General features: G+C 37.9%; 2 protein-coding genes across 2 annotated transcripts; both read right to left on the reverse strand.

Moving 5' to 3' along the window:
• Positions 1-1,127: 1,127 nt before the first annotated feature.
• foxf2b (forkhead box F2b) lies at positions 1,128-4,398 on the reverse strand. Its single transcript, XM_027133241.2, has 2 exons — positions 3,192-4,398; positions 1,128-2,409 (listed from the first exon to the last, which is right to left on the reverse strand). The coding sequence occupies exons 1-2, from the start codon at positions 4,108-4,110 to the stop codon at positions 2,219-2,221; spliced, it is 1,110 nt and encodes a 369-aa protein (XP_026989042.2). The 5' UTR covers positions 4,111-4,398; the 3' UTR covers positions 1,128-2,218.
• Positions 4,399-9,055: 4,657 nt separating this feature from the next.
• foxq1b (forkhead box Q1b) lies at positions 9,056-10,427 on the reverse strand. Its single transcript, XM_027133240.2, has one exon. The coding sequence runs from the start codon at positions 10,295-10,297 to the stop codon at positions 9,395-9,397; it is 903 nt and encodes a 300-aa protein (XP_026989041.2). The 5' UTR covers positions 10,298-10,427; the 3' UTR covers positions 9,056-9,394.
• Positions 10,428-13,965: the final 3,538 nt, after the last annotated feature.

A 13,965-nucleotide genomic window follows, 5' to 3' on the forward strand; every position in this document is an offset into this window, starting at 1 on the left:
TGTCATTGGCTGCCCCCTCGTGGCATATATATAAATATAATGATTAAACTAAGCAATATTTAAAAGTGAGATGATGTATGTATAAATGTAAAAAGCGGTTATACATATGACATTTTAAGCCAAACGTTTTATCAATCGACTAGTTTTTATTTGACTTGTTGAATCCGGTTTATATGACACGCAATGTAACATGTTAATGATTACGAATCCTTAGAGAGCTGGATATCTGGCTTAAAGCTTTCCCAGTACCATTTAAAAATATGAATTAAAAATACATTTATTTTTGCTTTAAATTAACGGTTCTAAAAAAATAATTAGTTTTATTAGTTAAGATTTTAAATAATCTTAAAAAATATTTCGATTGACATGAATTACATTATGAATTTGAGGGTTTTTTATAGCAATGAATTCTGTACGTTTTTTAAGTTTTCACAGATATAGGAAAAGTCGGAGAAAGCAATTTAGTTTTGATTTTTACTCTATTTTTATCAATACAATTTAATTTTAAACGTCTAGGTACTTTATGAAGCCATAATATATTTATACAGCATTATATTATCCATCTCTATTCCCTCACTATTCATCATTTTGTGTAGACTTTATTTCAGTTAGTTTTTATTCTTAAATTTATACTTGTGCAATTTACTTTACTTTCTCCTTCCAACACTTATTTTTTTCAAATTGCATTTTTCACACCTGTATCTTTCAGGTTTTCAACTGCAGTTCTATAGGGAAAATTGTCAAAACATGTTCTCTATGGCTGTAGTTAAAAACACTTAAATCAGGTGTGTGTGCAGTAGAGTAGAAGGCTGGTCTGTCTTGAAAGAGAACTGCGATGTGGACTGCTATACCATGCTGGCATGAGCTTCCTACTTTAGATATTCCAAACCTGTGTGTTTTAACCGAGTACAAAGTAATGCAGCCTGGGGACTAATTGTAATGGTCAGTTGTTCTGTATATCCTTGTTATACAGTTATATATTATAATTCTAAACTGAAAAATATTGGTTAAATTATGTTTTAGTTAAAAAAAATCATGAATTACACTCTGGCTCACCATGGTTAACGTTCATGAACTATTCACTTAAAATTGATTATTTGCCTATTTGAAACCCATGTATATCAGTGTGTGCATAATGTAGTAAACTTTATTCAGACCTTTTTTATTCTTTGGGCGTGATTTATTACCAATTACTCTTACAGATAGGATTCTTCATATGTTGTCCATAGAAGTTAGTGTAGGTAAGATCTCTTCACTTCCCAAAAAGATTTTAGTGATGCAAAATTATTCGCCTTTACAGGAAACTAACTCTAACCCTATTTGTGCTACTTTTATTACTGTAATATTTCAATTTCTAGTTCCGGGGAATTTTTTAGGATTTTTGAAAACTAGCACAAAAAAAACATTCAAGTGTAAAACCTACACTTAAAATAAATTTGATTTGAAACCTAGCCGCTAGATGGCGGTGCAACATCACATTTTGTTACTGTTGGTTCATTACGCGTAGCTTTACTTCAAGGCCATCGCTCAATCCTCAGTATGAAGGTATACGAACACAATTCCAACCAAAGTTTTAACTCCGTGTCCTATTAGGTTTACGTGTTTACGTGATCTTTTTCTGATATACCGGTATAGATAACGTTATAAAACATGGCGTTTCTCCCTTAGTTAAAGCCTCCAATTCCTACAGTTATTGCAGCTTTTCTTTGCTGGTTTATTTGATTGCATCTAAAGGTGATGAAATCATCTTTGGCCTACCAGGCGTGAAATACAGACAGTAATGTGTAGCCTACATCAAATTGGTATTATAATAGCATAGTTGTACATACATGGGAATGTGATGTTAAATGTTATATAATAATAATAATAATAATAATAATAATAATAATAATAATAATAATATGTGGTCACAACCCCTCCACAAAAACGTAATATTAGTGTCGAGAGCTGTGACAATTTTCTGCAAGCACTAAATCATACATTTTTGGTTAGATCTCCACTCAGTTCCTGCTCTGCACATTTAGATATTTCTCTGTACTGAACTGAATATTTAAAGCATAGTCCTAACACTGCCTTATAAATATATCATTGCGTCAAACCAAGACCAATAATGAAAATAATAATAGAAAACACTATTGGCTTAGTGTGTTAGACGATAGGATCTTCAGGTTCATTCCGCAGACTAAATATTTTAATATGATTAGATTAATTAACTCCTTCACATTACACATGGCTTGACGTCCTGCTGTACATTGGAGTAAACATGCTGTTGCTGGTGATAATGATGATGGTGATGAGAATAAAATCCACTAGCAGGCGGATGGAGAGTTGAGATTCCACTGAAGTTTAACACAAAGTCTTTCCGTTCATCTACAGGACTGGAATGGGCCTGATAGCAAGATACACCCACTGCAAATAAACAAACAAGATATGAAAGTGTACAACAGATTTCAGAACTTATCTCGGCTGTTTTTTGTTGAATATGTTTTTTAGGTGAATTCCCAACCAATATACACATTTCAATACGTGGAAGACCAGACATACGCATGGAGTTACGTGATCTTAAATGGTTATTTTTCTTGTACCGTGTAAGCAGAATTTAATTTGGCAGTTAAAAGCTGAACGTAAATTGATCGGTGGAAAAAAAAACTGTAAAAAAATAAAAAGTAAAAAAAAACCCTAAATAAAAAGCATTGTTTTAATTTCCTGCACATTTATATGGGTTGTAGATACAACTTAAGATATAAATTGTGCCATTTCAACCTTGTTCCGAAGAACCTTATAATAAGATTTCCCAGTTTGTCAGCTGTTAAAATAAACAGCCCAAATTCAGTAACCCCCATAAGACACTAAAGCGCACCTCTAAGGTTGCTATTTTCAAACGGTTATATTCAATATAACAAATGTTTTTTTTTTCCTGACAAATATGTTAAGAACAAAATACCACTAATTTCGCTTTTACTACAATTGCACATCATTTATCACCAGGTCATATGCGTTTTTATGTAAATAAATAAATAAATAAATAAATAAATAAATAAATAAATAAATAAATACTACTACTACTACTACTACTACTACTACTACTACTAATAATAATAATAATAATAATAATAATAATAATAATAATAATAAATAAGATAATAAGTTAAAATAATTCGAAGAAGAAGAAGGTTGTCTATGTCATATACCTGTCATGTCTGCACCGTGTCTATTGCTCGGCTGCATATAAGCTTGCTCCATCGAGTAGGATGAAGATAATGACGATGTACTATGCTGCTGTACCGATGACCCTGGACTAGAGCTAACAGGAGTGCGCTTTAGGTAAGGAGAGGAAGGCCAGTGGTAAGATGTTCCAGAATACTGTGAATACCCCTCAGCTGAATTGCTTGTAGAGCAAGAAGAGACTGGACTGCTGGTGTTTGCCCCATAGTTGCCATTTGTCGGTAGTGGACAGTTAGTCATATGTCCATAGGGGCTAATTTTCAGTGGATCATATCCGCCTCCAGCCACTGATCCTGAGATCACGTTTAAGTTGTAGCCATTACCGTGACAAGTTTGAGGCTGCATGTCATAATTTTGGGGTAAAATGGCGGAAGTGAACCCGAGGCCATTCATCATGCGATACATAGGCTTCAGCACTTCACATTTTCTCCGAAATCCGCGAGGTCTCCGCCGGAAGGAACCCTCCTCAAACATGAATTCACTTGCAGGATCTATGGTCCAGTAGTGGCCTTTTCCAGGGCGTCCCAGGCCTTTCGGCAACTTAATGAAGCACTCATTTAGTGACAAATTGTGTCGAACGGAATTTTTCCATCCCTGGTAAGAGCCTCTGAAGAAAGGAAACCGCGTCTGTAGGAACTGGTATATTTCACTCAGAGTGAGACGTTTAGTCGGTGCGCTCTGGATCGCCATCACAATGAGAGCAATATAAGAATAGGGTGGCTTTTCGGGACGCCGCATTCCCGAGCTGTTCTTGTTACCTTTGTTGGTCACAGTGGCCTGGCTTTCAGAACCGGTCGGAGTGTCCAATAATCCGGGATGCATCCCGTCTGACGCCGAACCCGTCCTCATGGGACTGTTGGAGTCCAGAGAGCTTTCGGTGGTCATCGTCTTCAGCCCTTAATCTCAAGTTCAATCTTTATCACTGGTGTTCCATGTCTTCATAGTTGTTTACTAAAGCTTAACAGTCAGACAGAGAACGTATAGAAAGATTTAAGCCGTGCATCGTCATATCGTTATTGTATGATCCGTATGGCTATAATGTACGTCATTTTAATTCTGCTGTGTTGCTGTTCAGTGTTGAACAGGATATCCATAATCCTCTTCTGAAAATGAAATCAACGGTGCCCAAGGCCCCTCAAATAAACAGACCTCTGGAGCAGAACGCTCAGTAACACTCAAGATTCCCTCCTCCTCCATCTCCGCCTTCGTCCGGGATACCCCCACTTATCCCCTCCTACCCCCCTTCCCCCTTCAAACCTCCTATTAACCACCATCTCAAACTGCTATATCGTTTGTCATTCACGAGGCCGACAAATAGCCATGCCAAGCGTAGAACCCAGGCATCAGCGAGTACAGTTCCTTTTTCACTACATATTATTTATTATATCAAATATTGATTTGTGCTCTACTGAAAATTGTGTTCTGTTTAGTCATAAACTTGGTGGGTCTGAATTTATTGAAATGAGTTTTGTGGAAGAACTTAAAAAAACAACAACCTGGCCACCAAAAGGAGAGGAATCTTTTTCAGAGCCTGTTTGTTTGACAGGGTGGGGACATACTGTTTATTACACATGATTTTAACATGAGTGGAAACAGACTTTTCCCAGCAGGCGTATGTTGAGAACCACACACAGAGAGCCAGGATCAGACTTCAATCCGGAGTCAAAAGCAAGTCCCCTGAGCTTCACATTTATTAAAGTAACAAAAACCCAATTAGCCCGACAAGTCAACACAGAATAATCACCACCTTTTTGGAAATAACAATTCCAAGCACACTGTAGTATTAAAGTGTGAACTGTCACTGCACTGTCAGCTTTGATGACATTTGCGCTACATGTTACTGTTTGGGAAATTCGTTCCAGAAAGACCTATTTATTTTCTTTTAAAGAAATATATCTTTTAAATAATTTAAACACCCGTTGTATTATTATTATTATTATTATTATTATTATTATTATTATTATTATTATTATTATTATTAATGATAATGATATTTATTTATTTATTTATTTATTTATTTATTTATTTATTTATTTATTTGTTTGTTTGTTTGTTTGTTTTTAGGCTATACAATAAAGCTAAATATAAGAACAAATAAATGTTATTGTACACTGTTATTGAATGTCGTGCTGGTTGAAACTTTATACATTCTATCCATTTCTTTATCAGAAAATTTTTCATTATAATTATTATAAAAGAAACATAAGAAATGTATGTTGTCCGAATTTTTTTTTTTCTATGTATATTCCTTGCTTGTACAAAAGGCACAAATTGTGTCAGGAAAACCTCACAACCCCAATGAGCACATTCATAAGTGAATGACTAAAGGCCTGCGAAATAAACAATGCGCACGAGCTTTTTACGCGCAGCTCGCTGAGGATGTGGATGAAACGTTCGCAGATCGAATTTTTCGGGTCGTTTTCCGCCGCCCGCGGAGCTCCTTTCACCCCTGCTGAGTCCCGGATGTCCAGTCGGAGTGAAGGAAGCTCAGCTCTGCGCTACTGTACTTTGAAGCTACAGTTACTGACCTAGACAAAGACTCACCGGTGTTCTCTTACGCACGAAACTATTTTAATACACAGTTTACCACAGCACACTGTATTTAAGGATATAAGCTGCTTTAAATTCTGATCCATGGCTTGATGTCTGTAGGCTATTGTTTAAGCTCTAGACGTTCCGATGTCTTGACGATTTCTCTATTTTGGGTCTTGAAGCCTATTTAAAAATGAAATGCATTTTTTTCCTGTTTGACTTTGTTTGCCTGCCCCGCTCCTAGAAAAACTATGCACAGTTTAGTGACTTAATTGTTCGAACACATTTAAATCTAAGAATAGGCATGTTAGTTAGCAGATTGAGTTGAATCATGGCTTTTACCACAGTCCAGGGTCCTGAAAATAGGTTATATAAATACGTGTTTCATGATTGACAGGATGATTTTAATTTGACTAAATCTCCAAAAGATATAGCTAGACAACTTACATTACTGGTTTGGCTGTGCTTTTGGGAAACCAGGCCAGAGTTTGGTAAGCATGTTACCTAACACTAAACATGACAAAATGTCACAAGTTATTGTTTTTGGATTTTGTTTGGTGGAAAAACCCCATTACAGACCTCTTGTTTACAGTCACATTTATTTTTGTATTTTGTAGTATTTTGCATACATCTGTTTTGCATCACACACAAAAAACAAGATTATGCAAGATTTTGACTGTAGAAAGGGTGTGTGTGAGTGAGTGGCATAGGACAGTTGTGAATGTGTAGTGCACAGAAAAATTATGTAGGTTTTTGTGTCTTAACTGTTATATTACATTCAAACAGGCATGTTAGTTAGCTGAATGATAGACAGGATCATTTGACAGTGAGTGGCAGATGCTGCAAGTGTTAAGTGACTCGTGTGAGTGGTAGGTGATGAGTAGCAAGTGACAGGTTTGAGTTGTGGGTCATGGGCATAAGTGTCAAGTTACAGTTGTGGGTTTGGGTGACGATTGTGACTGATGATTGAATGGTGTTAATTGACGGGTGCTAAGTGATGGGTGTGAGTGTTGAGCTGGCAGTGTGAATGTGAGTGATGGGTGTGTGTGAATGGTGTGAGTGTTGAATGATGGGTGTGACTGTTGAGCGATGGGTGTCAGTGTTTATTGACAGTGTGAATGTTTTATGCTTGGTGTAAGTGTTGAGTGATGGGTGTGAGCGTAAGTGTTAAGTAACGGGTATGAGTGTTGAGTGATCAGTGTGAGCGTTGAGTGACAGTTTGAGCATTGATTGATGGATGTGAGTGGTGAGTGATGGGTTTGAGCATTGAATGGCAGTGTGAGTGTTGATTGATGGGTGTGAATGTTGAGTGACAGTGTGAGTGTTGAGTGGTGGGTGTTATTGTTGAGTGATGGGTGTGAGTGTTGAGTAATGGGTGTGAGCGTTGATTGATAGGTGTGATCTTTGAGTGACATTGTGAGTGTTGAGTGACAGTGTGAGTGCTGAGTGAGTGTAAATGTTGAATGATGGGTGTGAGTGTTGAGTAATGGGTGTGAGCGTTGATTGATAGGTGTGATCTTTGAGTGACAGTGTGAGTGTTGAGTGACAGTGTGAGTGCTGAGTGACAGTGTAAAAGTTGAGTTACAGTGTGAATGTTGAGTGACAGTGTGAGTGTTGTGACAGTGTGAGTGTTGAGTGACAGTGTGAGTGTGAATGATGGGTGTGATTGGCAAGTCTTATCACACCCATCAGTGCCTACCACTATACCAAGCATTGTGCAATCTGTAACAGGAATGGCACTGTGATGTGTATCATTAAGGCACACATAAGTATCAAGAAGAAGTTTCACAGAACCATAAACTATAACTCACCTGGTGCACTATTATATTAATTTAAATATGTCTAGAAATAAAACACAGAAACACATAGAAAAAAAGAGTTTGTTGGGTATTAAACAGAAATGTGGTGTGTGTGTGTGTGTGTGTGTGTGTGTGTGTGTGTGTGTGTGTGTGTGTGTGTGTGTGTGTGTGTGTGTGTGTGTGTGTGTGTGTGTGTGTAAATGAATGGAAGTGCTCGTATGTTATTTTGCTTTTCCACCTGCAGGTCGCAGCATCACACCTGAAAATCGGGTATGGGAGGTGTATCGCCAAAACAGCAGATGTTAAAATTTTCCAACTTCTGATGGTAGGCAGCTCTATTATTCAACAGTCTGAAATGATATGAGATTTTATTTTCTGAATGTTTTTCTACATATTTACATACGCCATCTTCAGTGCTGCAGACTGTGTAGTGTTGCACACTGGATTTATATATAACTAAGAATAAACAAACTTATCATTCTCATGTCAGATCCTAACCACTTAAATGTCTGTGAAAAACAAATCTGTGCCTTTGTCTTTATGGTATACTTCCTTTAGGTGCACATTACATCAAAAAGCATAACCCATTTGATTCAAAAGCAAACATTGTATAAAGTTAGACTTTCTGGAGGATGGTTTGTAAGCATTATTGTAGAGGTGACTTCTTTGATGAAAAGATAAAACATATGATATAAAAATATGATAGGGAGCTGTGAAATGCTGTGGTTTTAGTTCACTCCATCCATGGCAAGATTTTATAAAGAAATCACAGTGATGCCTACTGCTCTGACGTTGATGGTTGACGTTTAAAGGTTATCAGGCCACAGAGCATAATGTTTGATTCCTCAACTATTCAGATTTTATAGTAAGAAAATTAGATGTTTTTGACCTTTTGATTAAAGCAAAGCTCACATCTAAGAAAAAAGTAATTATACTCTTGAACATAGATGTTTTTATCTTACATCTAGGCCTGTAGAGCCATGCACAAAAATGTTAATTAGGTTGTTGTAATAATAATAATAATAATAATAATAATAATAATAATAATAATAATAATAATAAGAAGAAGAAGAAGAAGAAGAAGAAGAAGAAGAAGAAGATGAAGAAAATTACATATTTTTGCATTTTGGGTTAGACATTTACCATTCTGGAACAGATTTTAGAAATTTTACACAAGAAATTTGTTGGAATTCATCTCACATAGTAACAACACAAATAACAACAAATACATTAATAATAATAATATTAATAATAATAATAATTAGTAGTAGTAGTAGTAGTAGTAGTAGTAGTAGTAGTAGTAGTAGTAGTATTGTGGTGGTGGTGGTGGTGGTGAAGAAGAAGAAAAAGTAGAAGAAGCTGATGCTCGTGTACATTTAGTTATATTTGGTTATGTGACTAAACATTAGCACCTGTGCCAAGATTTTTTATTTGCATCAAGTTCTCAGAAATGATTCAAGATCTTTATTGGCAAACTTTACAGGTTCAGTGTAAAAAACCCACTTGAAAAGGACACATGTTTCTCAGGGTTGCATTTCTTTCTTTATTTGCAAACATCTCAATGATACAGTTCTGTCTGTCTGATGGAGCACAGCTCACACACATAATCTCCACATATAACTTCACTCATACAAACTATATACACGTAAATACATACAACATTTCTCCACTCGTTTATGATAAATAAAAATGTAATTAGTAAACACAAGTGAACGCAATGCCTGAACATTTAGAAGATTTGGTTTTTGGAATAGTGAAAGATATATTAGTTACTGCAAATCAGCAAGTTTTCAGACCATACAACAGAGAACGTGCACATAACTGGGGTGTATTGTGTCTCATGAAAGTAAAGAGTCGATTCTAAAAGGGTGGTACCGGGAATCCTGTGCAGTGTAATGGGAAATGTGGTGATGATGCAGATCCTGGAGCTGACTCTCGAAATCAGACACGCGTTTGGTTAAGTTTGAGGAGTCGCATCTGTCCACTTGAGACGCACGTGAGACTTCAGAGCCGACATGGAATAACGGTACGGTGACCAGTGGATAGCTCATGACCAGCGGCATTAGGTGAGATCCTGCAGGCATCATTAGCTCAGTGCTGTTAGAAACTCTTTCTTTTGCTTCGTCCCGACACCTGAATGGTTTACTGAGAATGCTGTCGATGGCGAAAGAGCTCGAAAACTTGGTGCTGTTCCTGGTGTTCTCGTCGCGCACTGACATGATGTCTCCATCCAGCGTTTCAAAGTCTTTTGGGTTTTTTTTACCAATGCGCTTCCTCCTGCGTCGGAACACGCCATCCGCGAAGGTGTACTCGCTGTGTGGGTTCAACATCCAGTAGTTGTCCTTCCCCCAGGGACGTGATGGATCTCGCAGTACTTTCAGAAAGCAGTCGTTCAGCGACAAGTTGTGTCGCACGGAATTCCGCCAACCGGTGTAGCTGCCTCGGAAAAAGGGGAATTTTTTCATCAAGTAGTCGTTTATCTCGGCCAGTGTTAGGCGGCCCGTGGCCGAGTCTCGAATGGCCATCGCAATGAGCGCGATGTACGAGTAGGGTGGCTTGGGCCTGCGCGTGTATGGCTTAGCCGTGCGGGCGGAAACGCGCGCCGCGGGGGCCGGGCTGTTAGCCGCGCAGTCTCCGTCCGAGCCCAACTCCTCTTCCGCGCAAAGCGGAGAGTTCACTTCAGCCTCTCCGAGCGGGTCCTTCTCCGAGATGCGAGTGGTGGAGAAAACCTCCAGCTTCATGTTTTGCTTCTTGCTCAATAAACAGATGCTCGATAAACTACTACAATACTATCCCTCGTCCTAGGCAGAGAAAAACTCATGGGAGAACTGAGCGCTACAGCAGCAGCTTGTTAAATATAATAACCGCTCCAGGCCAACCTTCAGGGGCGGGTCCTTTTAAAAACGCATGAATTACGGCGTCTTCACCTGCTGTAAACGTGTGTGTGTGTGTGTGTGTGTGTGTGTGTGTGTGTGTGTGTGTGTGTGTGTGTGTGTGTGTGTGTGTGTGTGTGTGTGTGCGCGTGCGTGCGTGCGTGCGTGTGTGTGTGTGTGTGTGTGTGTGTGTGTGTGTGAGAGAGAGAGAGAGAGAGAGAGAGAGAGAGAGAGAGAGAGAGAGAGAGAGAGAGAGAGAGTGAGAGGTTGGAAAGAGCGCAAGAGTGATTCATTATTAGAAATAATGATTAATTATTACAAGTCATTTATTTATTATTGGTGATATATCCTTAGCCGTTTCTGAATATTAAGCTTGTCAAACTCCCTTACCTATACCAAGATTTAAGATACTTAATTATTCATTGTACTGGATAAGGGATAACAATAAGAAAAAATCTGTTATAGTTTTATTAAATAATACAAAAAAGTCTCTAAACAAGTAATTTAGGTAAATAAAATACATTAAAAAATTATTAAGTTTTTGCGGATTTGCACTGGACACAAGGAGAGATTACACTCTGACATCTCAAGCCATCCTTGTCTTAATATACTAAAATACTGCATGGTGCCTGGAGCCACAGTAGATAGTTCCAGGGTACAGGGTTCAGTCTTGAGCATTAATGTGTACATTAATGTGTACCGCTCTAATGTGTACAGCATAGTTTGATAAAGTGCTGGAGGCTGTTGACATTTAAAAGAATGGTAAACCATCAATAGGATAACAGTCATGTGTCAGTGCTATGCAGCATGTTAGAAATAGAAGAGCATGAAAACAGTTCAGTGTAGTCTAATCCTTGCATATTTGTTATCTGTTAGCATCCAAGTACATAGAATTTGGGCATGCTTTTAGGAAAGAAGCCATCATGTACTTTGGATGGCTGCCAAAATGAAAAGCAACATGTGCAGTTGAGAACGGCTAAAGAGGGAGAAGCATTCTCATGGTACAGGTGAGCACAAGGTCACTGATCAGTCAATTACTGTGTCTATTTAATCTCTTCAAATTGAGTCTAGATCAGGGTAGTAGACTAATTCAGAAGTTGCTTATTAGCTATGATTTTGAGTGTGTCAAGAGAGGAAAAACAATTCTTGCTGCTGTGCTGTGACCCTACATGACTTGTGTTGAAAGAGGAATATCAAGGTTCTTCTACAGTGGCACCCCCTTGGTGGAATCAACATGCCCTGGTTATTCAGGGGAGGCTCAACTCTGCAGCTGGTAACTTTCCACCTCGCAGCTCCAGTCTCAGCTGAGCTCTTCATACAGTATTTGTGGAGTTTGGAAAGTTTACATAGCCATGTGGGTTTTGTCTAGGTTCTCAGTCTTTCTTCCTATGTCCTAAAAACATGCCGGGAGGTCGATTGGGTAAACTAAATTGCCCCAAGGTGTGAAGGGGTGTGTGCATAGTGATGGACTGGCATCCCATTCATGGCATATTCCCAACTCATGCCAAGTTTTCATGGTATGGGCTCTGGATTCATCATCAGCATGCAGAGAATAAAGTTGTTTGAATGAATGGTTGGATGGTCATTTAGAGCCTTTAAAATCATTCACTGTCTTCAAATATGTTTCACAGGCCATTATTGCCCACTGTGCTTGTCTTACTCTAATTCACTTATGATAAATCCCAAATAACTCTAAACCCCTATGTACTGTAGTGTGCTAAATCATTGCATAGTCCCTTCAGACTTTATGGCCAGTAGGAATTTTCTATTATTTGGCATACTCTCTCTCTCTCTCTCTCTCTCTCTCTCTCTCTCTCTCTCTCTCTCTCTCTCTCTCTCTCTCTCTCTCTCTCTCTCTCTCTCTCTCTCAGAGGTGAGACTGCTGCAAAAGGTCATGTAAAGTTAGTTGAGTTCCTCGCGTGCCATGAGGCAAGCTATAATCATTAAACTGTCTTCATTGCCACACCTACATGCAGCCCACGGGATATTTTCTTCCATGTGAACAATTTTCTTTAGCAGTGTGTATTTTGCCAGGTTCATTGGGCAGGCAAACAGGTCTGTGCAACTTGTGGGCTCAACACACAATCATAGGCACGGTATAAAACCACAGAATCAGTCACTCAACCCACTGGGTGTTTTATAATCAAGGTGGTGACATGAACTCATTATTGTTGCATCTAAAGCACCTTTAGCAAGCATGACTGTCCAAATAAGTCAGTCTCAACAACCGATGGAGTAAGACTGTATCTGTATAGATCATTTAAATAATCTGTATGGATCATTTACATAATGTGTCATAATATTTTGGGACAAATATAATACATCATTGCATTTGAGAATGACATTATAAAGTAATTTTGATTTTGCGGGTCGAGTAAAAAGTGCCCATTTCCCCATTTGGAAATGTATAAGTGGAAAATTTCTTAAAACCTGAGTCTGAATGGTTTGTACTTAAAATCTTAATTCTATAATTACTCAAGAAGTTAATTTTAAAGTACAAGTATTTTCCACCCCTAAAAATACTTAAGGTTTTAAAACATTAATTTAATTAGACAGTATTAAAAATGCAGGTCTGATCATATAATTGTTAAATAATCCAATTGTTAAATAGTCCAATGTAATCATTTTTTTAAAAATATGGATACAGAGATGAGATCATATTCAGTTTTTGATTCACAGACATGTAACATAGATCAGGTTAGTAATCTATGCTGATCTGAGAGTTTCTACACTTCTGAACTACTGATCCTAAAAGAACCTTCAGCCCAGCTGTCAAGCCCATTTATAAACAGTCTACGTTCAGCCGTCAAACCCTCTTATAAACAATGTGACTACGGCTTTATTTCAATCATTCCTCTCATGAATTGTTCCGTAATAAATCACATCCTGATGTACAAAGTTGACCACATTTTGTTGAGCAATTACAATGCATCTGAATAATCCTGACTGCATGCAAATGCCACAGCTGCTTCTGATTTTGCAGCCATAACTAAAACAAATACAAATCTGGTCATTTGGCCTGAAGAACAGCTCCGGACCACTTTAGTCAGATTGAGTTTCTGCTCTGTGTTTAGTCACTTCCCTTCCCTTTCCCAAACAAAATGACTTCCAGCAGCCTAAACACTCAATCAAAGTTGACAGTGAAATTTAAAGCATGTCTTGACTGTACTTTTGAAATTTATAAGCATGTTTAATGTTTGACAAATAGTAAAGGAGGTGTGTTACATGACGTGAGTTGAGCTGATATTTATGAGCCTATAAATCTCAGAGAAAATAAGAAACATGGTTCTAACTGCACCACTTTGATTCTGGTGTCTGGAGCCTATCTTTATTCTGAGAATTTGCCCAGACATCTGGTAGTGCAATGAAAATGAATTGTACCGAATACAATTAAATCTGGTACAGGTAAGATCAACAATTACTCATATAGTGTGAAGATTTATTCCATCCTTTGCTATTTTCTGATGCTATACATGTGGTATCCAGAACTTTGCTGTGTATATGAACTCCTTTTCTACATGTTTCTGAGAGTAACA

The sequence above is a fragment of the Tachysurus fulvidraco genome, chromosome 16 (genome assembly GCF_022655615.1).
Source record: "Tachysurus fulvidraco isolate hzauxx_2018 chromosome 16, HZAU_PFXX_2.0, whole genome shotgun sequence".
Classification (NCBI taxonomy): domain Eukaryota; kingdom Metazoa; phylum Chordata; class Actinopteri; order Siluriformes; family Bagridae; genus Tachysurus; species Tachysurus fulvidraco.

Coding starts and splice junctions, on each gene's coding strand:
- foxf2b (XM_027133241.2), bottom strand. CDS start 4,110: ATGACCACCGAAAGCTCTCTGGACTCCAACAGTCCCATGAGGACGGGT. Junction 2,410..3,191: donor ACACGGTGCAGACATGACAG/GTATATGACATA, acceptor GTTTATTTGCAG/TGGGTGTATCTTGCTATCAG.
- foxq1b (XM_027133240.2), bottom strand. CDS start 10,297: ATGAAGCTGGAGGTTTTCTCCACCACTCGCATCTCGGAGAAGGACCCG.